Source organism: Bos mutus, chromosome 18 (genome assembly GCF_027580195.1).
Source record: "Bos mutus isolate GX-2022 chromosome 18, NWIPB_WYAK_1.1, whole genome shotgun sequence".
NCBI lineage: Eukaryota > Metazoa > Chordata > Mammalia > Artiodactyla > Bovidae > Bos > Bos mutus.
This window is the reverse complement of record NC_091634.1, coordinates 38470399-38485793: the sequence shown is the minus strand read 5'-3', so window position 1 is coordinate 38485793 and position 15395 is coordinate 38470399. Positions and strand designations below refer to the sequence as shown.

Here is a 15395-nt window from a genome sequence, read left to right as displayed (position 1 = left end):
AGGGACTGAAATTAGATTATTTATAGGCTTCTTCCTTAAATACATAATTTTCCTTCTCAACAGAAATACTAATATGCTCTCAAAATAACTTTATGAAAATGCTCTTAATTAACATAATGGTTGACATGATAAAGGAAATCTGTCAAGGGGACTTGACCTTACACAGCTGTAGGGAGTGGCAAAGTTATCTAAATTTTCTAGTCTGATGCTGGAAGCTGAAGTGCACAGGACTGGCAGTCGCAAAGGATGTAGAGTTGGGAAGAACAAGTTGGAGCCCACCAGGACACATTAAAATCTGTCAGTTCTTGCCTGACCTTGATGGTGTAGGGGAGACCCTGCATCAGAGAAGTTGAAAGAAGAGCCAATGGAAAGTGGAGCAGTTGCAGGCGCAGACGTGGATTCACACTGAGCAAGTGAGCCACCAGCGAGGTTATTCAGTACAGTGTGTGTGAGGCACAGAATGACTACTGCTCCGTCCTGGCCCTCCGTATCTTGCACAGGAACTTGTGGCTCAGTCTAACTGGAAACCCACTCCAGTATTCTCGCCTGGAAAATCCCATGGACAGAGGAGCCTGGTGGGCTATAGTCCATGGGATCGCAAAGGGTCAGACACAATTTAGTGACAGACTTTCTAACTGGAAAGAGGTTTTGGAATCCTGGGAAACGTGGTTCAGTCTAGCCAAATTGATACATTACACAGCACACAGAGGCTGCCACAGGCTGGTGGGATTCCAGGTGACCTTTATGTTTTTATATGTTGTGTTCTTCACAATGAACATGTATTACAGAGGTAATCTGATAAGAGCTATTCTCTTTGGGGGAAAAATATCTTCCTTTATTGAAAGGAATTATAAGAATTAAGAGATGACATTTTTATAGGTGAGCATCATAGTTTGTACCTGCAAGAAGTAAGTATAAAAAAGATGCCCATGTTGTAATTCCTCTTTTGCTGCTTAACAGTTGTCCACAGTGGCTCCAGGCCCTAAAAAAACTAAGATGAAGAATGAAATACTAAGGAAAAACAACTTCTTCATCACTGGGTACCTTCAGTGCAGAGAAGCGACCTGCAAGTTACACGATCCCTTGCAGCCTAAGAGGTACTGTAGGTGATGTAACTGACAGCAACATCACAGTCTGCCTCTCAGGGATTCTCTCCCCTTGGACACCAGAGTACTGTAGTGTATGGAAAATGTGTTGATAGGCCATAAGCACACTGAGATTAAGGAGAATGTAATAAGTACATTTTAATGCTTGTGTAGGATGCTAAGACTTAGACTCAGTGCTCCAGAGCTCTTAGATGTTACCTAGAACAGTGAGTCTCAAACTGTTTTCCATACTTGGCACACACCCGCTCAGCCCTATTCCTGGGTTTATGCCACTAACAGAAACATATTTTTATGTTAACAAAAGTAATATTACAGGATGACCTTCAGTCTGCAGGAACTTAAAAGGCAAGCTCGGAAATTTCAACCAACAAAGCAGTAGCTGTAATCCCACCTGAGTGTCACCATGCTATGGTTAAAATATTGTGGTCCCCAAACCAGTATGCACGATAAACGGTTCCCACCATGTCAGTGGGAAAGACAATATATAAGAACCAGTTCTAGGTATTATTTTAGTTCATCTTTTAAAAATTATTGTTTTATAACAACCAATACTGAATATTAGTATAGGAAGTATGTAAAATTTATAAATACCCCATATAATAAACATACATGCTAAAACTTTTTTTTTTTACCGATTAAGGTGCAAGATCAAAAATTTTGAAACCATCAGCCTAAAGAAAGTGAAACTGTCTTCATTTAAATGCAAATTTTAGTACTCAAAGTTTTAGGAGATAAAAAGGACAAAGCTCAATGCTTTTCCTATTAATTTGTAAAATCCAAAATAAAAGCTACTGCAGTAGCTCATAATAAATGTAAAAAAGAAAAAGTTAACAAGGAGATAGCACTGGAATGGAATGAAAACAGCATCTTTCGATTAATGATGCAGTGACACTGAGCACCCATGCATGCACACCCATGCATGCAGGTGGCAGGCATCATACTATCCCCTTCAACAGTTCATGGGAAAAAGAAGATAACAAAGAGGACCGTCGCCTGGCAGTCCCACATGGCTTTAACACCTGGTCTCTTAAAGAAAGGCCAGTTTGACAGATGACGCTACAGTACTTGGGAAATGAAAGTCACACGAGATTAGAATCATTTGGCTACACTGGAGGCGCGACTCCAGCATGGAGCAGTCATGGGCACCTGGACACCACTGTGCAGGGCACAGCAGCCATCCTTGTCACTGACCATAAGTCTCTCGGGGCCACGTGGTTTCAGACCAGGCTATTTTCCAAGGGAATATATTAAACATTGTCTTAAGTCTATACAGTCCAGAGTCACAGTGAAACAAAGCCATGGGCAGTGGGAGGAAGCTACAGGGGCCCAGAATCAAAGGGGGTATGAGGTTCTATAATCCTCTAAACCAATGACATTGGGAAGCACAGAAACTAGTCATAAATTTATGACTCTCTCTCTCTATATATATATATACACACACACACACACAAACACACACACACTTTTAAAAAAACAACCACTGGAAACATGGATGAAGCTTGAAGATTTTACACTAAGTGAAGTTAAGCCAGTCACAAAAAGACAAATATTATTTGTCTTCTGAGGAACACGAGTTAGTAGATACCTAGAGACAAAGTAGAACGGTGGCTTCCACAGGCTGGGGGAGGGGGAGCAGGGAGTTACTATTTGATCAGGACAGAGGCGCAGCTGCGGAAGGCGGGAAAGTTCAGCAGATGGACGGTGGCGAAGGCTGCACGACCACGTGAACGTACTTAATGCCACTGAACGTACACTTCAAAGTGGTTAAAATGGTACATTTTATGTATATTTTACCTCACACATTTTTTAATCACTGAAGAAGCCAATATGGAAAATGAAGAACTGAATGTTAAAGACAAAACCCTTTAAAAAAAAAAAATCAAGAGGTAAGTACCTAGCTCCAAGCTCAAGGTCTAAACCGATGACAATCATTATGAGCCCTACTAAAGGACAGTCATACACAGTTTTAAGAGCGCTGTCAAACAGGTCATCTTGTGGCTCTCCTTCATGCAACGTCTTAACTCTTACAGCTGGGCCAGTACTCAGGAAAGGTCTTTTTCCAGCTTTGGCCTGCTTTGTCATTCGTAATAGACAAATGAAAAGTCCCAGAAGCCTGTTCTGTTTGGGAAGCTTTTCTTTTGTTCTAGGCTTCGGTGGTTAATGTGCTTGACGAATTTCAGAGTTTCTCTGTCTCTGTAGACCAGTGCCAAAGAGTTGTTTTCTGGATTCACTGTTAGCAGCTGAAACAGGTAAATACAAGGATACATCAGAACACAGATGATTCTCACCTCTTTTCTTAAACAGATGTTTCCATATCAAATACTCAAACTCTGGTGACAGGGATCTTTTAAAAGATCCTTTGTTAGTGCTATTGCTCTGGCTGTCAAGACGTATTCCAGCAAGCCCCATTCCAGTACATCCCCAGAAAGGTTTTACCTAATGCATCTAGGTTTTCCTACCTTCAAAGAGTCATGAAAATGTACCACCTGACTCTTCATTTACTTGGAATTTCTCAGCTGGGTAGAATGCCTAGGGATTATCCTTTAGCATCTTTACTGCATGCTGAGTACTTTCTGCTAGAAATTAGAACCACTGCCAGACAGAACATCATGGATTTATCAGCTAAAGACACTGGCAGAAAGTCATAAAAGTTGGGTCGCTGAAGAATGAAAACATTTTTAAGAACTAAAAAGGATGGTTTGCTATCAGAAGCAACTTACCTCTTCGTCTTCTCCTTTGGCAATGTAGGAGGTAAAGCCACCATACTCTGGCTCCCAGCCTTACAAAGGGCAAACAAAAAGCATTCAGAAAGCTCTCACCGCAAGAGTTACATCATCTGTTTGAATCATTGATTCCATGCTGCTTAACACTGGGGGATCTGGGAGTTGAGTCATACCCAACTCTGACTTAAGAGCTTGAATTTATCATTCAACCAACACTGAGAACCGAAAACTAAAATATAAAATATACCTGGAAGGACACTTACATAAAAGCTCTGGGGGGTTCCTTAGGAATTATTATTTGGTCCATCTCCTATACCTTGGTCACAGGTACAAATAGTACTCTGAGCTGGAAGACTGAAATTCATGACCCTTAAGACCCTTCCAACATAGAGCTCCTATGATCTGAGATCATAACCAAGGCAGATAACTTGTGAATTGGTTCAGTTAGAGAGGGTCTCTGGGGAGCGACTGTCCCTCTTACCTTCACAGCCACAATAGAGCAGTAAGTCCAGGGCAAATTCAGTCTTGCTGTTGTCATGGATTAAAGTGTAGTGACCAGTCTTCCAATGCCTCAGTTCCCCCTGGCATGTGGGAACACTTGATTCTAAGAAAATCGTAACAGGAGGTCAGAAAAAAATACCTTGATACCACTGCTAGATTGCAAAAGAATGATAATTAGGAGCAGTACAGCACTAAAGAGAAACCATTTCTATAAACCTAAGCTGACCTGTGGCTCTATTATAACATTATATATAATGCATCAGCCTTATTATGAAAAAAAGTTGACTTTATTTCTCTTTACCATGAATTTCAGATGGAGTATATACTTTAGTTGCCCCCCCACTCCATTTTTTAAAATAACGTTTAATTATTTAAGTAGAATTTTTTAGAGCAGTTTACAGAAAAATTAAATTTCCCAGAAAGTACAGTTCCCCTATCCCTGTCACACACAAACCCTGCCCCTCCCTATCAGTTTCCTCTAGTGTTACCATGCTGTCTTAGTGGGATGGTTACAGCTGACCAGTATGGAGAGACTAGTATTAACGGATGTCCACAGTTTACAGTTAGGGTTCTCTCTTGGCATGTACATTTTACTGGTTTAATGTCATGTGTCCATTCCATCTGTTTAAAAGATGATTAAACTTCCTTTGCTTTTAATAATTTCCTTCTACCTATTTGTCCAAGTTCAAGCAAGTTTTTCTTAGGGTGATACTGGTTCTCAGCAGAAAGAAACCACTCACCTTCCGCTCCTTTCTGTTCTTGTGTTTTAGAGGAAGTTTAGGCAAAACCAATGGTATTTCTCTCTACCATCTGTACCACTGTTAGCCTAATAAAACTGTTAGCTGGCTGTGCTTCCTGCCCAGAATGCGCTTCCCACAGATCTGTCTTGTCATTCAGACCCGAGCTTCGGATGACAGAGCATCCAGACTGCCCTGCATCCACGAGAGAGCCCTGGTCAGTCCTCCACACACAGCCCTACTCAGGTTTCCTGCACCGCAACTGCCCTTATTTGCCCTTATTCGGATGACAGAGCATCCAGACTGCCCTGCATCCACGAGAGAGCCCTGGTCAGTCCTCCACACACAGCCCTACTCAGGTTTCCTGCACCGCAACATTTTGTTGTTTGTGTAGCATTTAATCTCTCGCCTCTCCCCTACTATAATATATGGGCTCAGGGAGAGCTGAGACCTTGTCTGTCTGCTTCTCCAAGTCCAGAAGCAGGGCCTAGCACAGAGTACATGCTTAAGAAATACCTGTTGAATGAATAAACCACTGAATTGTGAATACCTAATGGTAAAAAAGGACAGAACATAACAGCAGCTCACCTTTCTTTGCTTTGTCTTCCTCTGGGTCCGTCGGTCCCTCGCTCTGTAGACTGCTGTCGCTGGTGGCCGCCCAACTGTTCTCTGGCTCAGAAGAGCTGTGACTAGTCCCTTCTTCAGTGTTCTCAGCAGCAGAGACTGCATCTCGCTCCTTTTTGTCCTCAGGCTCATCTTCTGAAGGTGCCAGGAAGTGAAGCTTCAGGCCTGTGAAGTTGGAGAGCAGCAGGAACATCGCCTCGGAGCGGAACAGCGCCATGCAGTCCCTCAGGATGTCAGGAAGCTGGCTCTCCTCAGCCTTCTCGTAAAACCTGTAGGGCAGCAACGCAAGGTGCTCATCAAGGTGTTCATCACGTTACATGGATGGAACATCACTCACGGGATGAGAGCTGATCATTAGCTTGGTACCTCTCTTCCTGAACCTTGGCATAGCTTACTGAATCCTAATTTGTTACATAGTGAGATTCTAGACTTCCCTGGTGGCCCACTGTCTAAGAATCCACCTTGCAGTGCAGGGGACACTGGTTCACTCCCTGGTCTGGGAAGATCCCACATGCTGTGGAGCAACTACTGAAGCCCGTGTGCTCTAGAGCACGTGCTCCGCAACAAGAGAAACCACCACCACGAGACACCATTATGCCACTAGGAAGTAGCCCGCGCGCCACCACTAGAGAAAACCTGAGTGCAGCAACAAAGGCCCAGCAAAGCCAATACATAAATGTTTAAAAACCTGAGGTATAAAAGACATATAACATTTAAAAAAACAGATTCTGTTAGGGTCTCCTACTGGATGTGCCTGAGAACAAAACATTAGGGCAAATGTCCTATAATTAGAGGTGAGCCTCACAGACAGACCAGGTAGATGCTAAATGCAGAAGTAAATGTCCTCAACGAAGAGTTCTACCTTTTGTTAGGGGGACCTCGGCTGCTCCATTCCACACGTCCTCTCTCCAAAGCCTCACACACCTCTGCAAATTTCTCAGGCTGGAGAATGAGAAAATGAAGCAGCATTCAGCAGAACTTTCTACATCCCACACTGGTTGCTGCAGCTACAGCAGCTCTGCAGAATCATTCTGGCCCATTCCCAACAGGGCCAGGTGACCTTCTTCATCCCTTTCGCATCAGATCCCCCAGTCCTGACAGGGTGAAGCCAGAGCAAAGGCTGGATAAATTGTCAGCATGCTTTAGCCAAGAGACCTGAGTGTCAATTTGGGCCATTACCTTATGTACCTGTATGTCTTATGTCAAACTACTAGACTTCTAGGAATCCTGCATTTATAAAACAAGGATCCTAATGCAGATTCTTTAATTCATGTGAGGAGAAAAACTGCATTAATGTAGTTATAACTAATTAAATTTATATACTATACATTATAACTGATACACTGTTATAATGAAAATGTCTATGTAATAATACAGATTCTTTAGGCCTCTGCTCATTCCCTTCATTTAATCAGCATTCTAAATTTAAAAAGTTCAGTATAGTACAAGAAACTAATTAATCTAAACAATCTCCATAAGAAGCTTTCATAAGTACTTGTTTAAATGCAGTTTCCCAAGGAGTGCTCTACAAACAGTAATCCTATCAGTTGTGAAACAAGAAAGGATCCTAAGGCAAGTTTACGTAAGTTGAATTAAATAGGATTAAAAAAGTTAATTTACTATAATACTTCTCAAATTCCTTAATATGCTATTATCTGCTATATAATTCCAAGAGGCAGGATGCAGTGTGTCTCAACCTTTTCTTAATGGAGGGACAACTCTTGGGACTGTGATTCCATGGGACCCAGGATCACCTGGGAAGCACCACACCTGTCTGCATGATCTCACTCAGCCCTCAGGACAGCTCTTCAGGACAGGCAAGGCAGCTATTATCCCAGTTTAACTGGTGATGAAATACAAGCTGAGACCTTTAGTGATTTGCTGAGGTCAGTAAAACCAGAGCCAGGACGTGAATATAGTCTTGTGACTTCTAACCTAGGTCTCTTTCCACTGTAAGCTGCCACCTCGTCATTCTCAAACATGTATTACTAATTTGTTAATTAGTAATCTTTCTATTATTTAAAAGTAATAGCACCAGTCATCAAAATGAATAGGGTGGGAACTACATACCACTCCCCCACAGTATACAAGTGTGTGAGTGAGACAGAGTGTGTGTGTGTGATTAAGAGCGTAGAGAACTGGGGAATAAACACCCAAGAGACTCAGCCTACTAACATGCAACTGGTACCAATGTTAGCTAGTATCATTTCATCATTCGAAAAGGATGATATAAAATTCTAACCAGGAACAGAACGAAAACTAAAAGCTCTCTAAGTGATGCCTGTTCACCCACCCAAGAAGCAAGGCTATGTGCCAAACATGGTATTGTCAGACAGGATTTGCTGGCCTACCTGAAGGAATTCTTTTAGGAGAATTTCAGAGCTTTCCTCAAATTCTTCTTGAATTTGAGCTTGGTATTCCATGTCAAGATAAGTAGGGTTGATCCAATCATACAAAATTTCATGCTGGAAAGGAGCAGCAGATGTGAAGGGTAAGTTAATAATTCCCTCTGCTTTTGTTCTGCCACCATGTCATACCAGTAAAATAAGACTCCATACTCCCAATTCAGGGGGCCTGGATTCAATTCCTGGTCAGGGTACTATATCCCACATGCTGCAATGAAGACCCAGTGCAGCCAAATAAATAAAAAAGAGAAAAGCAAATGATATGCCACAGCTTCTAAGAAGAGAATCCCAGCAACAAGAATTTATCCTTACATCTTGCGGGATGTGAGGGCTCCGAGCTATGAGAGGCTCAAAGTAGGTGGGAGGCCTGGTCAGTGAAGGACCATGAAACCAGCCGCTGATGGACAAACGTGACTTTTCTTCAGACAAGACCTCAGACACCTGAGAGGACAAGACCAGCAGCACATCAACATAAAGATAAGGGGGGAAGATTACTAGCCACGGCCCACTAATTTCAGGACCCTTCACACTAGGTGTGGAAACCACCTGGCTGGGTAGTCCACCCGGAAGCTGCCACGTTTAGAAACTGGGAGACTGAAAAGCATGCTCTTTGGCACTTATGTGTTTGTGGCTTACAGTCTTTACCTGGTGAAAGGATACTGGAGACACTTCAAAGAAAACCAGTGTGTTCCACGAAGGGATAAGGGACTTGACAATCTGCTTCGGCTGAAAGTGTTCTGCGCCGGGAGAGAACACATCCATAAACGAGCTTCATCATCATTAACCACTTCCAGGCTGCCTTATTTCCACCTTGACAATTCGCAAATTTCTAAGGGTAGCTAGATGTCCCCTTTAGATCCCCAAATGCCACCCGCTTCCATCTGTTTCTCTTAACACAGTTCTGCTAGGCGACATCTGTTCTTACTCCACCATGCATTACTGATGAAAGCTGGAAAAAGTTCTGAACGATTTCTGGAGTCAAGTTCTGGTGTCAGTCATTAAAAACAAACAAAAAAGGACCTCCTGGCAGATGGACTGGTCCTGGAGATTCATAACCAAGGGCGGCTGTACATGTGCTCTACACTCCCATGGCCAGCATTCAGAACCAGGGTCTGACTGTTGCTCATCTTAAATTAACCCCAGTTTATCTCTGGAGGACCGATTATTTTAAGCACAACCCAGAGAGGTGGCTGTCAGGGCTGGCATTCGATCCCCCTGTGGTTGTCAGGGTAACGGATGGCTTCCACCTCCTCTGACGAGAACAGACATTGCGTCTAAGAACTCAAAAGTGTCTGCTGGTGTTGAAGTGCACGCCTCTGTCTTACCATCAACGCTGAACAGGTCCAGGGTGCCCCCCAAGCTCACATCCCAGGGAGGAACCAGGTAAAGAATGAAGGCGATCCGGCGCCCTTCCAGCTCATCATCGTGACAGAGCAGGGCATCTGTAACAGATGAGCGAACACCATGATGTCCCCGCATGGGCAATGAACAGCTGCCTGCCTCTGTGCTTATTATCAGTCCATCTGCTGGTCCTCCGTAATGGCAGCTCCTCCAGCTTTACAACAACACTAATTCTCCTTTTATAATTACAGAAATAAAACTGTCAATGTAGAAAACTCTAAAAACACAGAAGAACACACAGACTCAGGGATGGTCACGTCCAGTACTTTTCCAACATATATGTATTTGCCTTTTAAAAATAGTATCCTACAGTGGTTCTTTTGTCAACTTTTTTTTTTTAATTACATGGCAAATGTCTTTTCCATATCACTATAAACACCTGTCATCTCTTCCAAGACAAACCATGCAACATCACATTAATCCAAGTCTACACGCCAACCACTAATGCTGAAGAAGCTGAATGATTCTATGAAGACCTATAAGATCTTCTAGAACACATACATCCACACACAAAGATGTCCTTTTCATCATAGGGGACCGGAATGCAAAAGTGGAAAGTGAAGAGATATCTGGAGCAACAGGAAAGTTTGGCCCTGGAGTACAAAGTGAGGCAGGGCAAAAGCTAACAGTTTTGACAAGTGAATACACGGTCATAGCAAAAACCCTCTTCCAACAACACAAGAGACAACTCTACACATGGACATCACCAGATGGTCAATACCGAAATCAGACTGATTATAATTCTTTGCAGAGAAGATAGATAAGTTCTATACAGTCAAGAAAAACAAGACCAGGAGCTGACTGTGGCTCAGATCATCAGCTCCTTACTGAAAAATTCAGGCTCAAATTGAAGAAAGTAGGGAAAATCACTAGGCTACTCAGATATGACCAATATCAAATCCCTTATGATTATACAACTCTCACATCCATATATAACTACTGGAAAAACCATAGTCTTGACTAGACGGACCTTTGTTGACAAAGTAATATCTCTGCTTTTTAACATGCTGTCTAGGTTGGTCATAACTTTTCTTATAAGGAATAAGCGTCTTTTAATTTCATGGCTGCAGTCACCATCTGCAGTGATTTTGGAGCCCCCAAAAATAAAGTCTGCCACTGTTTCCCCATCTATTTTCCATGAAGTGATGGGACTGGTTGCCATGATCTTAGTTTTCTGAATGTTGAGTTTTAAGCCAGCTTTTTCACTCTCCTCTTTCACTTTCATCAAGAGGCTCTTTAGTTCTTCTTCACTTTCTCCCATAAGGGTGGTGTCATCTGCATATCTGAGGTTATTGATATTTCGCCCAGCAATCTTGATTCCAGCTTGTGCTTCATCCAGCCCAGTGTTTCTCATGATGTACTCTGCATATAAGTTAAATAAGCAGGGTGACAATATACAGCCTACTCCTTTCCTTATCTGGAACCAGTCTGTTGTTCCATGTCCAGTTCTAACTGTTGCTTCGTGACCTGCATATAGATTTCTCAAGAGGCAGGTAAGGTGGTCTGGTATTCTGACCTCTTTCAGAATTTTTCAGTTTCTTGTGACCCACACAGTCAAAGGCTTTGGCATAGTCAATAAAGCAGAAATAGACGTTTTTCTGGAACTCTCTTGCTTTTTCGATGATCCAGTGGATGTTGGCAATTTGACCTCTGGTTCCTCTGGACTGCAAGGAGATCCAACCAGTCCATCCTAAAGGAAATCAGTCCTCAATGTTCATTGGAAGGAATGATATTGAAGCTGAAACTACAATACTTTGGCCACCTGATTCGAAGAGCTGACTCATTTGAAAGCACCCTGATGCTGGGAAAGATTGAAGGCAGGAGAAGGGGATGACAGAAGATGAGATGGTTGGATAGCATCACTGACTCAATGGACATGAGTTTGAGTAAACTCTGGGAGTTGGTGTGGACAAGGAGACCTGGTGTGCTGCAGTCCATGGGGTCGCAAAGAGTCGGACATGTCTGAGTAACTGAACTGAACTGATGATTATACAGTGGAAGTGACAAATTAGATTCAAGGGATTAGATCTGGTAGAGTGCTTGAAGAACTAAGGACAGAGGTTCTTAACGCTGTATAGGAGGTGGTGACCAAAACCATCCCCCAAAAAAGGAAAGGCAAGATGGCAAAGTGGCTGTCTGAGGAGGCCTTACTAAGAAAAGAAAAGAAGTAAAAGACAAAGGAGAAAGGGAAAGATATACCAAACTGAATGCAGAGATCTAGAGAATAGCAAGGAGAGGTAAGAAAGACTTCTGAAGTGAACGATACTAAGAAATAGAGGAAAGCAATAAAATGGGAAAGACTATAGAGATTTCTTCAAGAAAATTGGAGATACCAAGGGAACATTTCATGTGAAGATGGACACAATAAAGGACAAAAATGGTATGGACCTAAGAGAAGCAGAAGATGTGGCAAGAATACACAGAAGAACTGTATAAAAATGGTCTTAATGACCCAGATAACCGTGATGGTGCAGTCACTCACCTAGAGCCAGTCACTCTAGAGTATGAAGTAATGTGGGCCTCAGGAAGTATAACTACAAACAGAGCTAGTAGAGGTGATGGAATTTCAGCTGAGCTATTTCAAATCTTAAAAGATGATGCTGTTAAAGCATTGTGCTCAACATGCCAGTAAGTTTGGAAGGCTCAGCAGTGGCCACAAGACTAGAAAAGGTCAGTTTTCATTCCAATCCCAAAGAAAGGCTATGCCAAAGAATGTTCAGATAATCATATAACTGCACTTATTAAACATGCCAGCAAGATTATGCTCAAAATCCCAAATGGCTAACAAACACATGAAAAGATGCTCAACATCGCTCATTAGAGAAATGCAAATCAAAACTACAATGAGATATCACCTCACACCTGTCAGAATGGCCATCATCAAGTCTACAAACAATAAATGCTGGAGAGGGTGTGGAGAAAAGGGAACCCTCTTGCACTGCTGGTGGGAATATACAGCCACAGTGGAAGATGGTATAGAGATTCCTTAAAAGACTAGGAATAAAACCACCATATGACTGAGCAATCCCACTCCTAGGCATATACCCTGAGGAAGCCAAAACTGAAAGAGATACATGTACCCTAAGGTTCACTGCAGTGCTATTAACAGTAGTTAGAACATGGAAGCAACCTAGATGTGCATAAACAGATGAATGGATAAAGAAGTTGTGGTACATAACAGTGGAATATTACTCAGCCATAAAAAGGAACACATTTGAGTCAGTTCTAATGAGGTGCATGAACCTAGAGCCTATTATAGAGAGTGAAGTATATAAGAAAGAGAAAGATAAATATCACATACTAACAAATATACATGGAATCTACAAAGATGATACTGATGAATTTATTTGGAAGGCAGCAATGAAGAAATAGAGAACAGACTTATGGACACGGGGAGAGGGAAGGAGAGAGGGTGAGATGTATGGCAAAAGTAACATGGAAACTTGTACCATATGTAAAATAGATAGCCAATGGGAATTTGCTGTATGTCTCAGGGAACTTAAACGGGCTCTCTATCAACCTAGAGGGGTGGGATTGGGAGGGCAATGGGAAGGAGGTTCAAGAGGGAGGGGACATATGTATACCTATGGCTGATTCATGTTGATGTTTGACAGAAAACAGGAGATCCAACCAGTCAATCCTAAAGGAAATCAACCCTGAATATGCACTGGAAGGACTGATACTGAAGCTCCCATACTTTTGCTACCTGATGAGAAGATCTGACTCACTGGAAAAGATGCTGATGCTGGGAAAGATCGAGGGCAAAAGGAGAGGGCGGCAGAGGATGAGATGGTTGGATGGCATCACTGACTCAACAAAATTTTGTAAAGCAATTATCTGTCAATTAAAAAACAAATAAATTAAAAAAATATATGTTCAAATCCTTCAGGCTAGGCTTCAGCAGTACATGAACCAAAAACTTTCAGATGTACAAGCCGGATTTAGAAAAGGCAGAGGAACCAGAGATCAAACTGCCAACACCTACTGGATCATAGAAAAAGCAAGGGAATTCCAAAAAAACATATACTTCTGCTTCATTGACTATGATAAAGCTTTTTACTGTGTGGATCACAAGAAACTGTGGAAAATTCTGAAAGAGATGGGAATATCAGACCACCTGCCCTGTCTCCTGAAAAACCTGTATGCGTGATAACAAGCAACAGTTAGATCCGGACATGGAACAACAGACTGCTTCCCAATAGGGAAAGGAGTACATCTAGGCTGTATATTGTCACCCTGCTTATTTAACTTATACGCAGAGTATAGCATGTTAAATGCCAGGCTGGATGAAGCACAAGCTGGAATCAAGATTGCTAGGAGAAATATCAATAACCTCAGACATGCAGATGACACCACCCTTATGGAAGAACGTGAACAGGAACTAAAGAGCCTCTTGATGAAGGTAACAAAGAGTGAAAAAGCTGGCTTAAAACTCAACATTCGAAAAACTAAGATCATGGCATCCGGTCCCTTCATGGCAAATAGACGGGGAAACAATGGAAACAAGCGACAGGTTTTATTTTCTTGGGCTTCAAAATCACTGCGGTCAGTGACTGCAGCCACAAAATTAAAAGCCGCTTGTTCCTTGGAAGAAAAGCTATGATAAACTAAGCATTTTAAAAAGCAGAGACATTACTTTATCACAAAGGTCCGTCCAGTCAAAGCTATGGTTTTTCCTGTAGTCATGTATGGATGTGAGAGTTGGACCATAAAGAAGGCTGAGTGCCGAAGAATCGATGCTTTTGAAATGTGGTGCTGAAGACGACTCGAGAGTCCCTTGGACTACAAGGAGATCCAACCAGTCAATCCTAAAGGAAATCAACCCTGAATATTCACTGGCATGACTGATGCTGAAGCTCCCGTACTTTGGCTACCCGATGAGAAGAGCCGACTCACTGGAAAAGACGCTGATGCTGGGAAAGATTGAGGGCAAAAGGAGAGGAGGGCGGCAGAGGATGGTGGGATGGCATCACCGACTCAACAGACATGAGTTTGAGCAAACTCTGGGAGACAGTGAAGGACAGGGAAGCCCTGGCATGCTGTAGTCCTTGGGGTCGCAAAGAGCTGGACACTGTTCAGTCAACTTAGCAACTGAACAACAACAACAATATAGATGTTTTACAATGTTGTATTCATTTCTGCCGTACAGCAAAGTGAATCAGCTATATATATACATATACCTCCTCTTTTTTGAATTTCCTTCCCTTTTAAGTCACCACAGAGCACTGAGTAGAGTTCCCTGAGTTATACAGTACCATTTCTTGAGCTAAACTTCTAAAAGCCATTAGGTACGACTGAACAAGGCAGGAATCCATGCAAGGTGGGTGAGGCGAGTGGGTGCTATTGGTGAAGTGAGATCCTTCCACACAGAGGGACTATTTTAATACAGAAGCATATTGAAATTAATGGAAAACAGATTTCTCAAAGTTGAAGAACAGATTTATAAATTTGGAAAAAGAAATATAGAATGAACCCTACAGTGTGGAAATGAAACTGGAGGAATCAATGTGAATTTAATTTCATTCTTTCATATATATATATATATAAAAATATACATACACACTATATATATATATAAAATTATATATATGAAAGAACCCACATTCTTTGGAAGTACAGCCAGCTCCAGATCAAGAGCACAGGAAAGTAAGATAAGCTTGGAAAATCTTGTTTTGCTAGAAAGTAAGATACAATAAGGATGATGTATGAAACTGAGCAAACCCACGTATTGGCCCTCCCGGCAACCCACCTCTTGGTGTCCCCTGCTTATTGCTGATTGAGAAAAAGGGCTCTGGAAATAAACTGTGATCTCCTACGCTCCCCCACGTGAAGCGAACAGCAGGCCCCAGCAGGACTGAGAAATACAGAACACAGAAACAAAGACAGGGCAGGCAGACA

The 15395-nt window shown here is 42.2% G+C and overlaps 1 protein-coding gene across 1 annotated transcript in view; it reads right to left on the bottom strand.

Annotated features, from left to right (window-relative positions):
• Positions 1-2599: 2599 nt before the first annotated feature.
• OGFOD1 (2-oxoglutarate and iron dependent oxygenase domain containing 1) overlaps positions 2600-15395 on the bottom strand; it is a 30322-nt gene continuing 17526 nt past the window's right edge. The window contains exons 5-13 of the mRNA XM_005899865.3: positions 9422-9538; positions 8742-8833; positions 8409-8537; positions 8043-8156; positions 6554-6633; positions 5656-5960; positions 4311-4433; positions 3827-3885; positions 2600-3346 (exon numbers count right to left, since the gene is read on the bottom strand). Coding sequence (XP_005899927.1) covers positions 3185-3346; positions 3827-3885; positions 4311-4433; positions 5656-5960; positions 6554-6633; positions 8043-8156; positions 8409-8537; positions 8742-8833; positions 9422-9538 — 1181 coding nt within the window. The 3' untranslated portion in view covers positions 2600-3184. The remainder of the gene's footprint in view (positions 3347-3826; positions 3886-4310; positions 4434-5655; positions 5961-6553; positions 6634-8042; positions 8157-8408; positions 8538-8741; positions 8834-9421; positions 9539-15395) is intronic.